Source organism: Antechinus flavipes, chromosome 3 (genome assembly GCF_016432865.1).
Source record: "Antechinus flavipes isolate AdamAnt ecotype Samford, QLD, Australia chromosome 3, AdamAnt_v2, whole genome shotgun sequence".
Classification (NCBI taxonomy): Eukaryota; Metazoa; Chordata; class Mammalia; order Dasyuromorphia; family Dasyuridae; genus Antechinus; species Antechinus flavipes.
Window position 1 is genome coordinate 496,522,594 of NC_067400.1, and position 23,763 is coordinate 496,546,356.

The 23,763-nt window shown below is 35.0% G+C and overlaps 1 protein-coding gene across 2 annotated transcripts in view; it reads left to right on the plus strand.

Annotated features, from left to right (window-relative positions):
* Positions 1–6,685: 6,685 nt before the first annotated feature.
* DYNC2H1 (dynein cytoplasmic 2 heavy chain 1) overlaps positions 6,686–23,763 on the plus strand; it is a 377,984-nt gene continuing 360,906 nt past the window's right edge. For both annotated transcript variants that reach the window (XM_051986889.1, XM_051986890.1), the window contains exons 1-4: positions 6,686–6,992; positions 17,454–17,624; positions 19,348–19,483; positions 20,727–20,845. In XM_051986889.1, coding sequence (XP_051842849.1) covers positions 6,798–6,992; positions 17,454–17,624; positions 19,348–19,483; positions 20,727–20,845 — 621 coding nt within the window. In that variant the 5' untranslated portion in view covers positions 6,686–6,797. The remainder of the gene's footprint in view (positions 6,993–17,453; positions 17,625–19,347; positions 19,484–20,726; positions 20,846–23,763) is intronic.

A 23,763-nucleotide genomic window follows, 5' to 3' on the forward strand; every position in this document is an offset into this window, starting at 1 on the left:
AATCCTTCACCCAATCTCTCCATAACCCAACAGAGTGAGCCAGCACAGAGTAGTGGGAAGGGCCATTCTTTCTCTAAGCATATGCTAATAAGAGTATTGTCCAGCTGGTAATTAGCCTTAAGTGCTCAGACCTCAGTGTATCAATTCAATTGCAGCCCATTACATCGTCATTGACTATTATGTCTTATAAACCTAAGCTATTTCATTGACTGACTACTCTTTTTCTTATCCTGTACCAAATGGTTTTGACGACTGCTGCTTTGTAATATAGTTTTATGTCTGGCACAGCTATGCCACCTTCATTGTCATTTTTTTCATTAATTTCCTTGAAATTCTTGATCTTTTGTTCTTCCAGAATAACTTTGTTATTTTTTTTTACTAGCTCTATAAAAGTACGCAGTTTGATTGATTGGTAAGTCTGATACTGATTAATTTAGGTAAAATTGTCATTTTTATTATTATTAAGCTTGGCTTACTCATGAGCACTTGATATTCTTCCAATTATTTATATCTGACTTTATTTGTGTGGAAAAATGTTTCATAATTATGTTCATAAAGTTCCTGACTTTGTGTTGGCAAGTAAATTCCCAAATATTTTATATTATCTATGGATATTTTAAATGGAATTTCTCTTTGTATCTCTTGCTGTTAGATTTTGATAACATATAGAAATCTTAATGACTTATGTGGACTTTATTTGTATCCTGCAACTTTGCTAAAGTCCTTAACTGTTTCCAGTAGTTTTTGATCAATTCTCTAGGACTCTATTACTATACCATCACATTATCTGCAAACAGTAAAAATTCTGTTTCCTTAATGCCTACTCTATTTTATTTTTTTCTTCTATTATTGCTAAAGCTAACATTTCTCATGCAATATTGAATACTAATGGTTGTTGGAATCCTTACTAACTGCTAACTAATTAGAGTTGATCTAATCTTACAAGAAGATGTTTTGGGCAGAACCTGAAACAAGGTACTAAGTAGAACTAATTAATACAAGGCTTGTGTTCACACCTTTACTCATTGGAGTTCAAAGAGTTCACACCTCCCTTGAAGCTCTTTGGGCCAGAGAGCACTATGGGAGAAAACCCACAATCCCTCTCTTGAAGGAGCATAAATAGAGCTTCAATGGGCCAGTCAAGGAAGTTCTTCAGAGTGAAGAAGCTACAAGTTGAGATTTCACCGGAATGACATGAAGACTGGAGCTGGCTGGAGGCTGAAGAAAGCAGAGGCAGAGGCTGAAGGACCAGACCTTTGGATTTAAAGACATTCGGAGAGAGCTCTTGGAACCAAGCAGAGAGATAGGCCTCTAAGCTAACCGGGCTATATTGGAGATAATAAAAGATCTGAACTTTTATCACCTGGCTGCGTTTTGAGAAGAAAAAGCTCACCACATTTTGGCACCCGAACAGGGACCGATTCAGATCCATCTGAACTAGATCACAACAAATGGTTATACTGGGTAAACTTGTTTCACCTCTGAGCTTACTGAAATTAATTCTAATTTATCCCCAACACATATGGTGCTTGCTAATGGTTTTAAATAGATGCTACTGATCATTTTAAATGAAACTCCATTTATTCTATACTCTCTAGTGTTTTTAATAGGAATGGATGTTGAATTTGTCAAATGCTTTTTCTGCATCTATTGAGATAATCATATGATTTCTGTAAGTTTGGTTATTAATAAAGTCAATTATGCAATAGTTTTTCTAATATTGAGTTAGCTCTGTATTCCTAATATAAATCCTAATTGATCATGGTGTATTATCCTGGTGATGACTTGCTGTAATCTCCCTGCTAATATTTTATTTAAGAATTTTGCATCCATATTCATTAGGGAAATTGGTCTATATTTTTTTTCCCCTGTTTTGACTCTACCTGGTTTAGGTATCAGCACCATATCTGTGTCATAAAAGGAATTTGGTAGGACTCCTTCTTTCCCCATTTTTCCAAATAGTGTTCATAGTATTGGAATTAATTCTTCTTTCAGTGTTTGGTAGCATTCACTTGTAAATCCATTTGGGGAGTTGATTAATAACCTGTTCAATTTCTTTTTCTAAAATGGGACTATTTAAATAATTTATTTCCTCCTGTTAATCCTGTTTATGTAAAATCCATTTTATTTAGATTGTCAGATTTATTGACATTCAGTTGGGCAAAATAAATCCTAATTATTGCTCTAATTTCCTCTTCATTGATGGAAAGTTCACCTTTTTCATTTTTGATACTAGCAATTTGATTTTCTTCTTACCTTTTTCTATTCAAATTAACTAAAGGTTTATCTATTTTATTGGTTTTTTCATAAAAACAAACCTTAGCTTTATTTATTAATTCAACAGTTTTCTTATTTTCAATTTAATCTCCCCTTTTATTTTTGGGATTTCAAATGTGGCATTTGTGGCTTTTAAATTTCTTTTTCTAGCCTTTTTTAGTTGCATGCCCAATTTGTTGATCTTTATTTTCTTTATTTTGTATAAGCAAGCATCTAGAGATATAAAATTTCCACTAAGAATGGCTTTGACTTCATCATATAAATTTTGGTATGTTATCTCATTGTCATTTTCTTGGATGAAATTAGCAATTGTGTCTAAGATTTGTTGCTTCATCACTCGTTCTTTAGGGTTAGATTATTTAATTTCCAATTAATTTTTGGTCTGTTTTTCTCTGGCTTTTTATTACATTTAATTTTTATTGCATCATGCATTTACTATTCACTGATAACTTTGGAGAAAGCACTTTCAGTTGAATGATAAGATGAAAAACCGGACTGCAGGGAGTTAAATGAGAAGGTAGGGAAAGGAAATGAAAACAATTAATTATAGATAGCCTTTTCAAGGAGTTTAGCCAGAAAAGGTAGGAGATTTAAGATGATAGCAAACAGGGATGAACTGAGCAAGTGGTAGTTTTCTGAGGAGGGGTCACATGGACATTTTTGTAAGCATTAAGGAAATGTCCAGTAAAGAAAGAGTTTGAAATTAAGTAAGATGGTCAGGGTGATAAGAGAAAGAAATGCACTGGAGAAGATGGAATGGGATGGAATTACTTGTGCATGTAGAAAATTTGGCAGAGAAGGGTTACCTCTTCATATGAAACAGGGATGAAGTGTAGTTAATGGCAGAAGGTACCTAGGAAATATAGTTGTGAAGGAAGATAGAAGAGAGTTCTTAGAGAACAGCCTAAATTTTTTCGGTGGAATATAAAATAAAGTTTTCAGCTGACATGGTAGGGAAAATGGAAACTATGTATGGAAGGTTTTAGGAGAGATGAAAAAGTTTAGAAAAGCCAATGTGGTGATTAGAATAGTGAGTCAATTAGGAAGGTATAAAAGAATTTCTTAGCAGTAGTGAGAGCCCAAATGAGATAATGTAACATAAACTTGTAGTGGACCTAGTTTAAATTAAATGATTTTGTGATTTTCCCCAGTTTCATTTGGTAATATATGAGTAAAAACAAATAAACAAATAGTGGTAATAATCCCAGATTGAGGCTTGGTTGAGAACAATAAGTTATTCAATAAGAGAGTAATTTTAGAATTGAACTGGTTTACCAAGAGGTCAAAATGGAGAAAGGAAGACAATATAGGCAGTGCTAGTTAAAAAAGAAATCCGAGGGGTGGAAGAATTGGAGGTTAGAGTGGGAATGGAGAATAGATTTTGAAGCTGTAAGGCAGAGCAAGAGGTAGAATGACTAAGTTGTAATCAGATAAAGAAATTTATTTCAGAGTTCATGAAAGCAGTCCATTTTTAGAGGAGGGCAAGATGAAGGTTATGTTTGTCCTTGGGACTAGCTGAATTGGGATGGAGGAGAAAGTCCAGGGAAATTAGTAAACTCTTTATTCTGGAAAAGGATCATGACATCAGGGAGGCAATACCATAACATGGGCGAAGTGATGATATGACATGCAAATGAATTGGATTTTAGTGAGGGAGGACTTTGGAAATGATTATTATTATTATTATTATTTTTAGCTCTGGATTGGTAATGACTAAAGAACTAGGAAGCAAAATTATTTAAGGGAGTATCAATATATGTTGGAAGTTCCCTAGTATGAAGGCAGTTGACAGAAAAGAAAGACTGCCAGCATACTACTAATCTCATTGAGGAAAGAAAAGAATTCTGGAAATCAGTAGACAACAACCATTAAAATCTTGATTGCACAATGAATATGGATTATATGAACTTTAAAGCAAGGGAGATTACTGAATGATGGTGGTAGAAGAAGGGAGATTACTGAATGATGGTGGTAGAAGAAAGCTTGGAAGTGCCAATGGGAAGCATGAGTATTTGAACTTCCCCACTAAGACCAGCGAATAAAAAAGTATGAATGAAAATAAATCTAGTACTTTAAAGGGTAGTCAGCTTGTTATCAGGAGGGAGCCAGTGTCATTGATTGCAAAAAGATAAGAAGGAAAGGGAAAGGAAATGGATTAGGATAAAAATTGGTTTGTTATTTATGAAGCAGACATTTCTTTTGTGTGGGTGTGGGTGTGGGTGTGGGTGTTCACTTTGCAGACTTTTTATTAAAGCTTTTCATTTTCAAAACATATACATGGATAATTTTCAACATTCACCCTTGCAAAATCTTGTGTTCCAATTTTTTTTCCCTCCTTTTCCCCCACTCCCTCCTCTAGATGGCAAATAATCCAATCTATGTTAAACATATGCAATTTCTTCTCTACATATTTCCATAGAAAAATCAGACCATAAAGGAAAAAAAAAAAAGAAAACAAAATGCAAGCAAACAACAACAAAAAGAGTGAAAATACTATTGTGATCCACTCAGTTCCTCTCCCTGGGTACAGGTGGCTCTCTTCATCACAAAACCATTGGAACTGGCCTGAGTCATCAGAGCAGACGTTTCAAAGAACACAGTGGAAAGGTGAGCTGCTTTAGAATGGAATATTAATGGAGTTGGTTTGAGGGGAAGGGAATAAGGGAGTGGTTAGTGGTGAAAATGAGATTTGAACAATAGCATCTTAGAGTTCAGAATCACTGGGTTGGAAGGGAAAGACTATATGAGGTCAGGTTGGTTATCATATTTAAGTATTTAGAGGCTGGACCTTAATGTGTGGATAGGGAATAATGTGTAAGCCTTGAAAGGTAGGTTGGAGTCAAGGTTGTTTTAAAAAGGCAGAGAAATAAACGTAGAGGCAATTGTATTTAATAGTTTCCTCAAATCTCTCTTATTCAATTAATTGATGTAGCTATTCTGGTATTTCTAGTTTCATCATTAGGCTGTACTTATATAGTTTTATAGGTGTTCTTGCTTCTGAAATGTGTGGATGTGTGTGTATTTATGTGTCTGAGGAAGAAGACGGGGGTAGTTGTGTCTGATTACACTGTAAATTGTGAATGAAAATCAGTGTGAATAGGACTAAATGGTACAATTCTTGTTTGTCTTTTGTTCTGGAAGAGGACCATGACTTCAGAGAGGTGATGCCATGACATGAATGATATGTAAAAAATGATATGTCCAATTGAATTGGATTTAAGTGACTTTGGAAATGATCTTTTTTTTTTTTTTAGCTCTGGATTGATAATGACTTAGGTAATGGATTGCCTGGATTACATAAATATGAGAAACAAAGGGTACCAGATTCAGGTCCAAAACCCACAATAGTTTTTTTTTTTTTTTTTTGTGGTGGGAGCAAAGAATCAGAAAAAGAAATAGGGGTCCATTGATTGGGGAAGTGGCTAAAAATATGGTACAAGAATATAATGGAGTATTACTGTGCTCTAACAACTAGAAATAAAATTAATAGAGAAGCATGGACATATTTGCATGAACTGATGCAAAGTGAAGTAAGTAGAGACAGGAAAACAATATACAAGTGCAATAATTAAAATATTATTATTATAGGAATGATTATTTTATTCTGTAAGTTAAAAATTAAATAAAAAATAAAAATATATTCAATTACCAAAAATGGGAAGAACAAACCCAAACAATTGAAATACACATTGGAAACTTAAAAAGTGCAAGCATAGCCTCTCCAAAAGCCATGAGAAGACATCTCCCCACCTCTTTTCATTTCTTTTGCAGAGTGGGAATCAACTGGTGCATAACGTTGCACATTTTTTTTTCAATGTATTGATGTTTTGTTCATTCCCCAGTCCCCTTCTTCTTTTTTTTTTTTCTTACAAAATTCTTTGTCATAAAGGATGGCTCTTTGGAAATAGGGGGAAAAAAGTATGTAAGGGAAAATTTAGGTGTTTAAAAATGATAAAACTATATAAATATTTTTAAAATCTGGTACTGCAAAGGGATGAAAAAAAAAAAAAAAGGAACCGCAAGTATGTATCTAACAAATATTAACTGATCATCTACTATGCGCAGTTCCTGTTTTCCAGGCCTTCCAATGGTCTGTCCATTATACAGCAAGGCAAAGATAAATTAAGCGCAAATATCCATAGACGTAATATGGGACTTAGAAATTCCTACGCATCTCAAAAAGAAAGCGGCTGACTGAGGGCAGTCGGGTTTAGAATGAAGGGTAACATAGGGAGGAGGAAAATTTCCAAGAATCGATAGCTGAGGCGCTCTGCAGAGGAACTCCGATTTAGTCGATTGCCTTCTTTTGGCGGGCGCGCTCGTACACGCGCGCGCGCCAGAGGCGCTTTCTGCGCAGCCGTAGTGATCGGTCGCCATAGCAACGGCTCTAGGCAACTGTAAAGCTCTCAGGCCCCCACTCCAGATCCAGAGTTTCGGCCTAGGCTCGGATCCGTCCCCTGAACTTCCCTCCGAACTTGCTGCTTCTTCCTTCCTTCTTTCCCTCCCTCGCCGTCGGGATCATGGCGACCGGAGCGGGAGACCTTCGGAAGCGTTTCCTTTTCACCACTATCCAGAACTACTTCGGGATGCTGTCGGAGCCCTACGAGCTATCTCACCAGCTCAGCTGCGCCGAAGTCAATAACTTCCTGGACGATGGGAATCAGCAGCTGCTGCGGGCGCAGCGGCTGGAGACGGGGATTTCCTTGTCCAACACGGTACGCACAAGCCGTGCGCTCCTGGGATGCTGCAGAGCTCACTGCGCCGGGGCCTGGGGAGCTGCGAGATGCCGAAGTCCCGGGCAGTGGGTGCAGCAGCCTCTCCTTCCCTGCTATGGGGTTGCGCATGTTTGTGCATCTAACGGGGACGGGCCGGGGATTTGCGAGCATGTACGGGGAAGGGATTTGGTCCCTGGCCTCTTGAGTAAAAGTTAAGGCAGGCCTGCCCCCGGGGCGATTCGATGTGTAATGCCGAACTGGACTCTCTCTGCGGGGCAGGGTCTTAGAGGTAAAGCCACAGAGCTTTTTGGTGTTTGTATTGATACATGTCTTAATGCAACATGTTTAGGATTTTGCCTGGCCAAGTCCTTTGTGCTCGAAAATTGTTCGAGGTGTAGGAAAGTTTAGATTAGTTAACTGACTTTTTGCAACATTAGTACCTCGGCTGCGTTGTTTATTTGGAACGATTGCTCACGATCACGATGGATTAAGAATTAAGATTTGCTTTGCTGTGGTTCGCTCGTGTCCTTTGTGATGAGGTGGATCATTTCTTGGCAGAGATACCTTAGTTGTTTGCCATTTCCTACTAAAGTGGATTAACTCAAGCAGAGATTAAATTATTTGCCCGGGATCACACCGCTATTTTACTAGTCTCTTACGACTGAGGTCACATTTGAATTCAGTTCTTGACTCCAGGCCTTGTGCTATATATCCACTGAGTCATTTAACTACTCTAGAAGTAAGATTTTCTAGTAAGTTATAAAAAGCATTTCAGAATTTGTTAAGACATGTTTGCAACCCACAAGATTCCATGTGCAAATTGCCACCTCTCCACATTTCCAGTCAGAATACTTATGTGGAAATTATCTCCAACAAGAGATTGGCATCTCCTTTGAAATTTACAAAAGTGTTTTTGGTTTTGTTTGTTTTCTATTTTTTGAGACTGAATCTCCCTATCCCAACAAGAATAGAAAATGGAGGGGCCATCCTTAACCAGAGCAGCAGGAAAGCTTTAATTAACCCTATTTTTGACATGTGAACCTCTCTTAAGGCAGCCTGGTGGCCCCTGGTGATTCCCAGGAGTTTTGGTGCCAGACTTAGGGTGGACACCCACTTGATTGGCTTTAGCCCTACTACAATTTAGAACTCTGGCTGTACACTAGCCTTTGCCTCTCCCAGTAGCGATGATTACAGAATTGAGCTATGAATCCTGACTGTAATTTACAATTTAACTGCTACTAAGAAGTTATCTGATCTATCTGTGATGATACTCAATCAAAATATTCAGACTGGATTTGGAATCACAGCATGTGACTCCAAGGTTGGCCTAAATTATTCACTAGAACAAGTTACATCATTAATTCCATGCCGTTCTTCAAAAGTTTTTTTTTTTTTTTTTTAAGAAACTGCTTTTATTATTTCCTCCATCTCTTTTTATAGTTAAATTAATACTTAGAATAGATATACCTCTTTAAGGTTGGCAGAATAAATAAAAAAAATTAGCAGATTTTATCCTTACACATGTGCTGAAAAGTATTGTTATCCACATTTTATAGATGAGGAAACTGAGACAGAAAGGTTAAGGGATTTACTCTAGGTCACACATTTACCTAATAAATGCCTGAGGCAAAATTTGAACTCAGATCATCCTGACTCTAGATTGTTGGCTCTATTCTTTAAATTGCTATAAAATACTAACATATTTATACATGGCCATAAGGTTTACAAAACATTTTATTCTTCCCTCCGTAATCAAATATAAAATGTTTTGTGTGACATTTAAAGCCCTTTACAACCTGTCCCATTCCTTATATTCCATTCTTATATTTTTTTCTCGTCTTCTGTGATTCAATTACAATCGTCTTGCTGTATCTGGCACAGGACACTCCATATTTTCATACTTTTTTTCACTGGATGCACTCTATACCTGGAATGCTCTATCATCAACTCCACCTCCTGGTTTCTCTGGCCTCTTTCAAGACTCAGCTTCTATAGGAAGGGAAAGGGAAAATAATAGGCATTTATATAGCATCTATTGTTGCAAGGCATTGTGCTAAGTGCTTTTCAAACATTATTTTATTTGATTCTCTCAATAACCCTGAGAGGTAGGTGCTATTATTCCCATTTTACAGATGAAAAAGCTTATGAAAATTAAATATCATATAGCTAGCAAGTATCTGAGCTGGCTCTGAATTCAGGTCTTCCTGACTCTAGGCTCAGTACTTATCACAAAGTACTCTTAGCAGGGCAAGAAGCATTTTCTGGGCCCCCTTTATTGTTAGTGCTTTTCCACTGAGTTTGTTTTCCATTTATATTGCATATGTCTTAAGGGTATGTATATAATATATTTGCATGTTGTCTCTCTCTTATAATGTAGGGCAAGGGATCTTTGTATCCTAGGAACCTGGCACACAGTAGTAATAGTAATAAGGGTTTAATAAATGCTTGTTGATGACTGACTTCAGCCCTATGACAAAGTGGAGATATTAATGTAATTCTTTTTCAGAGCAGGAGAAAGATAGACAAGTTAATAACTTGTATATATAGTTTTTAATGTGAAAAACTATAGTATTTTATTTCTTTATTAGAGTGGTTCTATGAGATGGGAATATTTTTATTATGTTTTATAGATGAAGAAGTTGAGGTTTATAGCCATTAATTTGGAGGGCCGAGATTTGAAAACAAGTTTATTTGGAAGTTCAATCCTCTTTCTACTACAAAATATCTGGAAAGGATTAGGCAAGAAATGATTTCAATAATTGCCATATTCTACTACACCTGTGGCATTGTTAGTGATTTTTGTGATTTTCAGCTCCTTCTATTGAAGAACAGTTAATTATACAAATTTATGCGGATGTCAGCATTCAGAAAAATGTCACTTAGATTGAAAAAAAAAGCCTTCAAGCAGAATTTTACAATGAGATTCAGGGGTTAAAGATGTGTATTGGCAGCATATACAGGCAAATAGTACTTGACAAGTATTAAAAGGAAGTGTTTGCATTTAGGATTTTACTTGTTTTTAAACTTTAGTTTGGAAGTTTAAGAACTTTTGGGAAGATTGGAAAGAAGAACGATGATTGCCTGCTACTTTTATGTTTTGACTTTTTCTGCCGGACAAGTGGTTACCATAAATTATCAGTAGCCAGCCTCTCCAGGTACAGGAGCACAATAGAACTAGGAATATATATGTGCTAATGCTTTCTTTGGTTTAGTTAGTGAATGAATATTTAACTTGTTTCCTGTCTCCATGGAATAAAGCCAGATTGAGCTTGATGTCTTTCAAGGTCCCCTTGGAATCAAAGCTGCTGTGCTTCTGAAATTCATTGCTTTGATATTATAAAAGTTGTTCAAAACAGAAGACTTAAATGTACCCAGGAATTTATATGAGGAAAAAGTGTTCTTGGTTATTTTTTTCTTAAAATGGGTGAGAGAAAGGAGTGCAATTCAACCACTTTTTATTAAATATCTATTTTAATAAAATATAAAATATCTTTTTATTAAAATAAAATGAAAAATTTATTAAAATATGTGCAAGACATCCATGGTGATAGGTGTTGGAGATAGAAATATAAAAACAAAATAGCTTCTGTCCTCAAGGATCTTATAGTCAATTGGAAGGTCACAATGTGTACATAAACAATTATAGTACAAGGAAAATTGAGAAGGGATAGATCACTTAACTACTATGGGAAGACTTCACAAAGAAGAAGGTAACTTATCTGAGCCTTTGAAGGAAAATAAAGTAACAGAGAGGTGGAGAAAAGAGGACTGCGTTTTGAGCCCAGGTACTAGCTTATGTGAATGTATAGATACAGAGATAGGTGTGTTGAATTCTGAGAAGACCCAGTGATCCATTTTGCCTCTTGTGTGTGTGAAGGTTAATTGTATGAAGCTGCTTGGAAGCAGACTGTGGGAGGCCTCAAACTGCCCGACTAGGGAGTCATTGAAAGATCTTGAGAATTACAAATTTGAGAGTTGGAAGGAACCCCAGAAGGTCAAACCCAAGTGAATACCCGCTATCACATTTCCAGTACGTTGTTGGCCAGTATTCGTTGGAAAACCTCTATTCTGTTTTTTGAATTATTAGTAAATTTTTTTCTGATTAGTATCCAGAATCAGTTTCTTTGCCACTTCTACTCATGGTGTTACCCTTTGGGCCAAAAAGAACTAGTTTAAGCTCACATCCTTATGGCATACTTCACATTAACATGAACACACTTATCATGTTCCTGAAGTTAATCATACCTAGTTCCGTGCACTGATTTTCCTGTCATGGATTAGTGGCTGTTTATCACTCTCATTGCCCTCTTTTGGATGTTCTCCAACTTATTCATGTCTTCTAACTGTGCTGCCCAGAACTTAGCGCAATATCACATGAGTTTGATAAGGGCAGAGTACAGTGGGAGCAGGGTTCCTGCATTCTGTGCCATTCCTGCTGCAGCCCAAGATTGCATTCACATTCTGGATTCCCCCTCACACTGCTAACTTAGGCTGTGCTTGTCGTCCACTGAAATTCCTAGATCCTTTTCAGAAGCATCAACTCTATCTAGCCCTCTTCCTTATTTCATTTGTGGAATTGACTTTTTTTTGTCCCATATGCAAGATTTTATACTCTTTCTTACCAAATTTCATCTTATGTTCAATCCAGTATTCTAGTCTGTCCAGATTTTTTTATCCTGTCATCGCATGTGTTAGCTATCCCTTTCAGTTTTGTGTCATCTCCACATGATGAATATAGGTCACTGATAAATGTTAAACAGAACAGGGCTGAGCAAAGATTTGTGGAGTACTCAGCCAGGGACTGTCTGCCACGTTGACAGCTATTCTTTGAGTCTGGCCACCTGACCAGTTCAGAATCCATCTGATTGTGTTATTTGTACAATCTCTATTCTTCCATTTTCTTCACACAAATATAAAGTACTTTATTGACAGTTTTGCTAGCAATTATATCCACAACATTCCCCTCAACTACTATTTTAATTATCCTGCCAAAAAAGAGAAATTAGATTGGTCTGGCATGAATTGGAATGAATAGTAAATTTGGATTCTTTGTCATTGGTGTTTCACTTTCTAAATATTTGCCTATCTTTTAGGGATCCTTTGAAGAATTTTCCAGGAATTGAAGCAAGTGCACTTGAGCATAAGAGTGACATTATCAAATCTGGGGCCAGATCATTTTGATGCCTCTGTGTATCAGAGAGGGGAAGCAAATGGGAAACAATTGGGAGATCACTAAAGTAGTTTAGGTGATGCAGACCAAATTGAGGAGTGGTGGCTGTGTATGTGTAGAGAATGGAATATATATATATATGAGATGTGGCAGAGATAGGACCAGAAAAATTTGGCAATTTCTTGAATTTGGGGGTTTGAGAGAAAGAGCAGACTGTAAGTTACAAAGCTAAGTAGTAGAAAGAAGTGTGGCCCCTAGTCAACTTAGAGACATGCAGTAGAAATTCAGGCATAGTAAGGTATATTGAGTTTGGTTTTAGAGATGTTGAATTTGAGATATCTGTGGGATATCCAGGAGGAGCCATTCCATGGTGTGTGTGTGTGTACATGTGTGTGTGTGTATGTGTGTGTGTGTACGTGCGTGTGTGCGTGTGTGTGTGTGTGTAAGTTTGTGAATCGTCTGTATAAAAATAAAAATAAAACCTGTGAGAGGTAAGAAAACATCCAAGACATTATGTGGGAAAGATAGTAGAAGAGATATCTTGGGAAACCTGAGGAGAACAAGAGACAGGAGAAAGCTGATAATCCAGCAAAGGAGACTAAAGAGGAAAACTCATAATTATGGAAACAAGAAGTCTAGGAGGAGTTGGTTGGTGGTATTCAGACACACTTTATCAAGGAAAATCAAGAAGGATGAGAATGGAGAAAAGAACATTGAATTCTATAATTAGATAAACATATCTTTTAAAGTAAATATTATAGATTCAGTTTTAAAATATGAATACCTATGGCCAGTGGCTGGCATCAAATATTTATTCCAGAGACAGGACTCAAAAGTATGAAAATTTTTGTTATAAAGATGGTTATAAAGTTAGTAGGAACATAGACTTTTATTAGTGTTTACTATATGCCAAGTTCTGTGCTAAACACTGGAGATTCCAAGAAAAGCAAAACCACTAATCTTATTAGTGGATGAAAAGTCATAGCTAAAATCAAGAAAAACAAGAAAAGTTTTTATAGTCATTTATTACAAGTTATCTGCTCTCCTTACAATTGTCACTTTGTTTTAAAGCTTGTAGAAGCTTAGAATTTCCTTTTGGAGAAAAGGAAGCCAAAATGATTGTGGGGACTGAACTACAAGAACTTTTCCTTTGAACTTGAATATTTTTCAGATATTGAAAAAAAGTACTCTTAATTGTCCTACTTAAAATAGGCCTAATTTAAAGAAATCTAGTTTAATTCATGTGTCACCTTGATTAAAAAGTGTGATACGTAAAATACTTTTTAAGGACATTTTGGAGGTGGGATCTTTGGAAATGAATTTACATTTGGTAGAAAATATAAGCTACTTATGCTTAATTACTTTTATATTCAGTTAAAATTTCCTTTGTGTTAGAGAGAGAGTCTATATCACAATTATATAGATTTGTTTTGAATTGTAGTTTAATTGAAGTTATTTCAGAGAGGCTAAAGCATTGCAAAATGAGAAAAATGGTCATTTGAGAAATCTAGTATAAGAAGCAGTTGAATAAAATCATTCTCAGTCCTGGAAGGAAAATGAGGTGGATGTTTCTGTGGTGATTTTTCTTATCAACAGCTTCATATCCAGTTCAACCAAGTAGGTGGTGGTGATGCCTCAGGCAGGACTTTCAGGGAATGCCCCAGAACTTATAAGGTCAGGCCATTGTTTGGGATGCTCAGGTTCCAAGTAGATCATCTTGCTACCCATGGAGCACCAAGGGTCTGAGTCCAGACCTTCAACATCCTCCTCACTTGAAGTAATGTGTAGAGCTCCTCCAATTTACCTGTACTCTGCATTTACTACATTCCCTGATGAGTAGCAAATTCTTATGTCCTTTTAGTTTGTCCCTGTGTCACTGAATCTCTGTCAAAGATCTTAGTAGCCAAACACTTATGGCTGCTCTTGTATTCCCTTCAATGCTCTTTGTCCCCTCTCCCCAATCCTTAATATTGCATTCCAAATTTACTAGCCCCTTACCCTGGGCTTTTTGGAATTTGCTGCTCTATAATTAGCAAACTTTCCCTTCAGTTTAGACTTTTCTCCTCTGCTTCTTCCATCTTCTGCCACTCTCTAAGACTTGGATCCCCCTAGATGACACGCCTCCCAGGCCCCCATCTTTCTAGTGCTGCTTTTACCTTCTCTCATATCTTCTCCTCACTGTTACTGGTCCCAAAGAGAAAATTGGAAGATTTCTTGCTCCCCTTGTTACTTCCACATTCCCCTTTTAAACTTTGAGAATATTTTAAAAAGCTCCTTTCTAATTTATTTGCTACTTCTATTCTGTTTTCTTCCCTGTCTTTAGCCTTCCCAAGGGCCCTCTCATCCCTTTCACATGAAGACTTTGCATCATTCTTACTGGGAAATATGAAGCCATTCATGACCTTCTACTATTTCATCCTTATACTTGAGGTCCTGCTGAGGAGGTATACCTTCTCTTCTAAGACTGCCCCTCTGTGTGTATCATTGATCTCAATCCCTCTCTTCTTTTCTGGAGTATTGTCTCCACTATCAGTCTTTTTCTTTCTTTTTTTTCCTTTCATTTTAAATTTCTCCTAGTCAGCTGATTCTTTCTGTGGTGCCTACACACATGCCAGAATTTTCCTAATTCTTAAAAACTTTGGGTCTGAACATCCCTGACAGCTCTTGTTCTGTGTCTCTTTTCTCCTTTCTTAGTTAAGCTCTTTGAAAAAAAAAAAAAAAACCAAAAAAACCCAACTAACCAAACAATCATTTACTCTTGCTATCTCTGCTTTTTGTTTCACTTAACCACCTAACTGAAATGTCTCCTTCCAAAACTACCACTGAAATAATTGCTAATATATTAGTATTTTCTCCATTTTCATCTTTCTGGATCTCTCTGTAGCATTTGATACTGCTGATCTAGAGGCAGCAGCTAGGTGAGAGTATTTGGAGCCCTAGGTCTGGGCTCAGGAACACTTGAGACCACACTTCATAGCCCGTGATCCTGGAAGTAGCTTTCCCTCTGTTTACCTCAGTTTTCTCATGGTAAAATGAGGATATAATAGCACTTACCTCCCAGGGTTGATGTGAAGATCAGATGAGGCAATATTTGAAAAATGCCCAGCACCTGGCACATAGTAGGTTCTGAGTCAGTGCTTCTTGTTTGAACATCTTGCTTCCTTCTTGCTTGATTACCTTTTCCTAGGTGTCTTCTCCTCCTAGGTTTTTTTTTTTTTTTTTTTTTTTTTTTTTTTTGACATTGCTCTTACTTGCTTTCCTTCTGATCTAGGCATTCCTCAGTTTTCTTTGCTGTTACATTATCTTTAACTAGGGTTGTATCCTAAGGCACTGTCCTGGGTCCTGTTTTCTTTTTTACCTTCCTGGTCATGGTTATCGCATTAGCTACCATGAGTTCATTTCTTATCTCTATAAAGTTAACTCTCACATCTGTATATTTACCTGTCCTTTTAGTCTCATACCATCAACTGTCTGCTTTGTGACCATCTCAGATTTAACATGTTTAGAACAGACCTTGTTATTGTTTCCCTGATCCCCTCCTCCTGCATTTTCCCATTACTGTTGAGGGTCCCAACATTCTTCATGCCATCCTTCACTTCTCTCACTCATCCCATATATCCAGTCAGGTTTTGTCATTTTTCTTCCCTCCACAATATCTCTGGAATTTATTATTCACACAACCAACCTCCTAGTTGAGGATCTCATTACTCCTTACCTATTTCAGTAGATTCCTAAATGATTTTCCTTCCTTAAGCCTCTCCCCACTTCAATCTATCTTTTATATAGCTGCTAAAGTGGTTTTCTTAAAGTGAAGATCTTACTATAGAAGCTCTCCTGGACTTTTAAAACTTCATTGAAAAAGTTGCCTCTTGTTACACTCTTCCATTTAACACTTGAAGTTCATCACAATATGATTTCTTCCTATCTGTCTGCTCTCCTTTTACATTACTTCTCAATGTCCACTCTAGTTCATCTATACTGACCTTCTTTCTGTTTCTGACACATGTTTGCTTTCCCATCCCCATGCTTCTCCTTCATTTCCACCTTTTTGAAACTCTGGCTTTGTTCAAGACTAAAATTAAGTGTCACCTTCTTTTTCAGAGGTCCTTTCCTGGACTTCTGGGCTATTAGTATCTTCTTATCCAAGATTATCTGATGTCTATTTTGAATGGATCTTGCATATACTTGTATGTCTGTATTACTCTTCCCTCCCTCACCCCCATAGAATGTAAGCTCCTTGAGGGCAAGGATTATTTCATCTGTGTATATGCAGTCCCAGTTCCTAGTCCATAATAGATATATAACAAATGATTGATCGGCTCATCATATCTGGCTCCAATACTTAAATATCTGATATGACTTTTGGAAAATGAAGTTGGGAGGAGTGGTCGGATATGTCTTAAATATACCCAGAAGAAATTTGTTAGAGATGACAAAAATTAAAAAGTTAAGGAACAAGTTTCATGGGAAAGATTCCAAAAAAATGCAAAAGGTTAGACTTTAAAAAGACAGCTAAGAGGATATTTGCTCTTGTGATCTGTGTTGGATTTTTTTACCTCTATAAAATATTTAAGAATAGTGTATGTATAAAATTGAAGACATCTTTTTTTGAAAATTTGAGAAGGGGACAATTTTTTTTTAACCAGGTGATTCTCTAAGGTAGACTACATTTTCAGATTATATAATTGATTGAAAGGGATAGAGAACATGTATAACATTTATTCTGGTTTCATAATGTCTACTATATACTGGGATAGAGAGGTAGCATTGGCATAAAGATGCTAGCTATGTGACCAAGGTAAAGAGCACTGATTTTCCATTCAGAAATACTTAGTTCCGAGTCCTGATTCTTACTGCTCAATAACCGTATGGCTTTGGGCCTATCTCATCTTCCAATTTCCTTTTCTTTTAAAGGAGGGGGTTGGCCTAAATGACTTAATAGACTCCTAGCTTTAACTGTAGGAATCTGTAATTCAAGGGAACTTTCTAATACTGTCAGGAAAAATTAGAAAGGATTTGCTTATATGCTTTCATAGTTGTTTCCATACCAAGAATTCCATATGTAGATGAAATTATAGATCATAATAGTTACATTAAAAGTAATGGGTTTAACACATAAATACATAAATTTGTTAGGAGCAGAAATAGATTCACTCTTGAATTTTATTTTAAACATAATTCTTACTTTTCTTTAAGGGATATAATGATTACATAAAGATTAGAAAATGTTTCTTCAAAATGCAATAACCATGCAAATAAAATATTTAAACTTTTCTCTTTGATCCCTTTAGATTGATGTTGGAGACACAAAAGACAAAGTGTTGGTGTTTTTTAAACTACGACCTGAGGTCATTACAGAAGATAATATGCATAATAACATTCTTGTGTCATCTATGTTAGATTCACCTATTAATTCCCTTTATCAAGTAGTACGGCAAGTATTTGCACCAATGTTGCTAAAGGTGAGTAATATACTTTGATGGTTAGAGAATTGCTATTTTCCTCTTGAGAAACAGTGTGATGTGGTGGAGAAAGTGTTGAGAATGAAGCCAGGAAAACCTGGGTTTAAGTGCTGCCTTACACATACGGACTTTGTGACCAAGAGTAAAGTGTTTATTCTGAGTCCTCCAGGCAACTCTCCAAGACTATAGTCTGAATTCCTTTTCCCCAAAAGAACATAACAGTAATAATAATCTTCTTTATAAATCTCCATTATTCACTGGATAATTTAAGAAACACACTTTTGGAACAGCATAGATATTTAAACATTTTGATAGTTGTTATTTTTTTTTAATTAAAATTTTTTTACCTCTATCATAATTAATTACATTGCCAAATAGAGAAAAGGGGGAAAGTTCAAATGAAAATTTCCCTCTGCATAGTAAATATTATCCAAAAGACTGAATCATGTATGAGAATTTTCTTTTAGTATAAGTGTTCTAGGGATCTCTGTGTGTATATATATGTGTGTGTGTGTGTGTGTGTGTGTGTGTGTGTGTGTGTGTGTGTATAGATGTTTGTGTATATATATATGTACATACACACACACATATATATATATAACATATATACAAAAAGATCTCCAAATGGAAAGTACAGATCTTGACATGCACAGCACATATACCCATGTGCAATATATATATATATATATATATAATACATGCATGTATATAAGACACATATGCAGGTGAAGCTATCTTTTCCATATATATATGTATACATGTGCATGTACATGAGTGCATATATCTTTGTATCCATGCGTATAAATATATACACATCTAAGAGCCCACATTTATAGACTAGCAGTTTAAGGTTTTTAAAGCACTTTCCTAATAAGGCTCTTTTGAGGTACATAGTTAAAATATTATTATTATTCAAATTTTCAAATGAGGAAAATAAGATACTGTGAGTTTTAAGAGAATTTTTTCATTGTCACATGGTAAATATCTGAGGAAAATTTAAAACTTGGAGTTGATTTGCTATGTGTATTACAAACTATAGTGTAAGTTGGGTTCAGATTTCACTGTACATACTAATTATATGATCCTGGGCAAATCCCTTATCACCCTCTGTACCTTTTTTCTCATTTGTAAAATGAAGGGTTTGGGTTTGATGGCCTCTGATCCTCCTTCCAACATTAAACAAATATATGATCTTATGTTCAAATCAATTTAACCAGCTTTTAAAATTATTTTAAAATTTTATTCTTGCCTTTGGTTATTATACTCTAGTCATTTTTGCTCTTAATCCTACCTTTCCCATACCCCTGACCCTTTACATAAAAACATTTAAGCAATGCCAGATAATGAAGGGATTGTATTTGCTGACTTAGTCTTCACGCCAACTTCCTCCTAAGAAAGGGGAGGTGTCATTAAGTGCTTCTAAAGTATTTGCTAGAATGCAATCAAGAGCCAGACATATATATTTTATATGGAAAGTGTGGAAACTTATTTTGCTTGATTATATATATTTGTTATGCAGGTCTTATCTTTCTTTCTTTTTGCCATTAGGAGAGGAAAGTTTGGATAGAGAAAATTAAATTTTGGTTAATTAAAAAATTAAAAAATAAGATGACAATAATATGCAATTAGGAAAAGCTAAATACATTTCTTTGTTGGTTTTAAGAGAATGTGATGTTTTAACAATAACATATCTAATAATTCCCATCACTTCTTTTTTATTTAGGATCAAGAATGGAGCAAAAACTTTGATCCCAAACTCCAGAATCTTTTGAGTGAATTAGAAGCTGGATTGGGTATTGTGCTACGAAGATCAGATATTAATTTATCAAAAATGAAATTCAAGGAAGATGATATACGAGGTTCATATTGACATTTAATTTAGGCATATCTCAATGATGATCTAATTAATCCATTCCCTTTTTTCTCTGTAGAACTCTGATGAAACTCCACTGATTTTAGGCTCCTTATTGTTAAATTTAGCTAAATTTAGCTGTATTTAAAGTGTCTCTATGTGGATTTGGAATAAAATGTGAATTTAATTTTCAATATCTGTGTTAATGTAATTCATGAAAATTGAAATGTTATGTGAATTTTATAGAATTATAAGTCAAAAACCTTTGTCTTAAAATGCATTTTAGTTAAACTATTTCACCTCCAGTTACATTAGAGATGATGACTCTTCATCTGAGCAATTAATATTTGAATTTAAGGTGTTTTAAGTTTTGGTTTATACTTTTTTTCTGAAGGAAGAAATGTTTTAGGTGCTTAATTTAAAAATCATTATTGAGTGCTTTTCTCCCTTGTGCTTAAGTTACTCCTTGGTAAAAAAAGTAGATGCTTTTAAAAACTTGATGGCCTGAAAGAATGAATGCACTTAGTTTATTAGCAATTTAATTTACTAGGTTCTGGAGACAATTTAAAATTAAGTTGACTCATGATTACCTATAGTTATTTTAAGTAAATTTAATTGAAATTTATTTGAATGATATTTAAAAAAATTTCAGGTAGGAAAAATAGATTAGAATCAAATAGAATTAAATTTTAGAAGAATAGGTTTGGGATATACTTATGTTGGAACATAGTTATATTGGAAACACAAATTTGACCACTTAAGAATTTATCAGAATTAACAGCATCTAAAGTCCATTGCAAATGTGTGAAATTGATGTGTGAACCATATAGAATTGTTAAAACCATATATAGTATTTTATTAAGATTTTTTTTTCTTGGTGGTAGTCAGGCTTGGGTGACTTGCCCAGGGTCACACAGCTAATATGTATTTGAGACTTACTTTAAGCTCAAATCTTCTAGTGCTCTACAAGCTATACCCTCTACCTGCCTCTTTCACTATAAATCAAAATAGAGCTTGCTGAGATTTTACATTGGCTGTGTCCAACAACAATTTTTCTATGTTGTTAGTGAAGAAGATTGTGAAAACTCTTTTTGGCTGTAGTAATTCTGCATGCCTAAAAGATTGTTTTAGTTCCATATTTAACCAAAGTCAGAGAACTAGCTAGTTATTTTCTGGTGGTCTTTTTTTCTCTTGATGATTTAAAAAAATTTCATTTCTTTCTTTTCTTTCTTTTTTTCCCTTTTCTTTAGGTATTCTTACACCAAGTGATGAGTTCCAGTTCTGGATAGAGCAAGCACATCGTGGAAGTAAACAAATGAACAAAGAAAGGGCCACTTATTTTAAAGAACTTTTTGAAGCAGTTGCAAGAGTATGTTTACTTAAATTGTTTTTCGAGTTTCATTCAAATACTTCAGGAAAGTGACTGAACAGATATAAGCTGGGGAACACATGACAATGTGTAAATTTATTGGGAAAATAAATTTAATTAAGAGACTTGTTAGAAATAAATTAGAATGTAATAGAAACTTGTCTTCCTCAGTTTTGAATATCATCTCCAGACTGCTTCAAGCAAAATCCTCAGGTATAGTTAGATTTACAGTTGAAGTTTAAAAATCCTAGCAACTACTATATTAAAAAACTTTTTTTCCCCCAATTAACAAGCATTTTTTCTCTCCCTCACACCTTATTATTCTCCATTGGAGAAAACAAAAGCAAGAACAAATATACTTGCAACATATTATAACAAATATACAATCAAGCAAAAAATAATTCCACATTTTCCATGACCAAAAATATATTATTCTATGACTTTAATAATTTACCTCTCTGTCAGAGAGTATGTGACATTTTTTATCAATGCTCTTCTGAAAATGTTTTTCTTAGTCTTTGCTTTAGTTTTTTAAAGTTATTTGTCTTTACAATATTGATGTTGTTATATAAATTAATCTTTTGGTTATATTCATGTATTTTTCTCAGAAATGTGATTATATAATATAGTGCTATAAGAAAGGCAAAAAGTGAGTGCCTATACTTTAAAATATAAAATAAAATCACATTAGATAATATGAGAGCATTGAATATAGCATCAAGGAATCCTGTCTCTCTAATTTACTGCTTGTGTGACCTTGGTAAACCCTCTGGATCTCAGTTTCCCCATCTGTAAAATTAAGAGGGTTGATTTAAAGGATCAGAAGACTAGAACTCATTTATAACTCATGAGATAAGAATGGATTTTATTTATTTTGTATAAAATAATTAAAAATAGATATAGTTTTGGTAAAAATCATTCTTAACTTGTGAGCCATATAATGTGGAGCTAGATTTCGCTTGTGGGCTCTGACCAATCATTGTTATAGATGTTCTTTAAAGACTTTTTTAGGTCTAAAATTATAAGCCTATGAGCCTTTAACATGTACTAAACAATCCTTATATTCTGGAGATAATACAGTTATCTCTGTGAATTAGATAAAAGTCAAATCAAGTAATCAGCAAGAATTTGTATATCACCTATTATATGCTAGTATCATACTAAGAGCTAGGATACAAATACAAATTATAAACATTCTGTGTTCTAAAGAAGCTTACATTATAATGAGGAAGACAACATGTAGAATGTGTAAAAAATTAATATACGACTATTTTGGGAGGGAAGGTACTAGTAGCTGGTGAATATTAGCACAGATTTTATGTAATAGGTTGTATTTGAACTGAATTTTTAAGGAAAGGAGGAATTTCATTATAATGTTACACATACGTACCTATATACATATGTGTGTGTATAAAATTAGAATTATATTACATATATACATACATATAGACACATACACACACAAAAACACATACACACACATATATAAATATACAGAGAGAGAGAGAGAGAGAGAGAGAGACAGACAGACAGACAGAGATAGTAGGGGGAAGAGAAAGAGAAAAAGAGACAGAGGAGACTAAGAGGCAGAGATAGAGACAGAGAGACATAAACAAGGTAGAGACAGAGAACCTGAAGTCAGGAATCTTGAATTCAAATTTGGCCTTAGGCCAATATTTGTGTTACTCTGGACAAATCATTTAACCTGTAGGCTTCAGTTACCTCATTTGTGAAATGGGGATGATAATAGCACCTCTGTTGTAAGATTGTTATAAGGATAAAATGAGGTAATATTTATAAAGTGCTTTATAAAACTTAAAGCACTATATAAAAGCCAGTGATAATTATATAGCTACTAAAATTCCTGATGACATAAAAACTTTTTTCTCCTATTGTCATCTATAACCATAACCCAACCATATAATGATACAACTTTTATGTGATAGTAATTAGCAACTGGTCTAGACTTGGGCTTTTGTTTTGGCATTACTTAGCATAAATTTTTCCAAGGGGACCAAGAATAATGATTAACATTTATATAGATCTCTATGGTTTACAAATTGAAGGAGATAGGACAAATAGTATAATTGCTATTTTGTAGATAAAGAAATCAAGACTTGGTGGATTCAAGAAATTTTCCCATAATTCTTTAGCTAATAGTGTATTCTAGTTTTCATCTTACAAGCATTTCCAAAACAGAGAACTAATCTTTTGTATCTTGATGCTTAATAATAAACTTTGTCCTGGTTTCTGTATTACATTGTCCAAAATGGTAAAATAAGATTTTTGCATTGTTTATGATTCAAATAGAATTAAGTCATCAGGCAGTGGTAAGCTGTTCAAGGGTATGGAAGGGGAAGAAAAGTAATAGAATAGATGTGGCTGATCAGAATTTAGGAGGATAAGGGATTGTTAATAAGATCACATATAAAAAGTGGAGAGAAGGATCTATATTTCAGATTTTAAAGGTTAAAGATGGAACAAGTAGATTGTATAGTGAATAGAGCCCTGGGTCTGAAATCAGTAAGTCTCATCTTCTTGAATTCAGATAGGCTTCAGACACTAGCTGTGTGACCTCAGGCAAGTCATTTGCCCAGCTTTCCTCACTTTCCTCATCTATAAGCTAAGCTAAGGAAAAGACAAAGTATTTCAGTACCTTTGCCAAGAAAACTCTAAACAAGAGCTCATTTCTAACTGACCAACAACAATAACCAAAGATTAAAGAAACAATGAATTTTAAATCTCCAGGGAGAACTCAGGATACAGTACATTCTCAGAAAGATAGGTATCCTTTTTTCAGTAATCCAAACAGCGGGGGTCAGAAAATGGCAGTTCCTGAGAACCTGAGAACTATGTTGCTCTGACAGCAAACTTGGAAAATGAATCCATTTTTACCATAGGTAGTAAAAGGACTATTT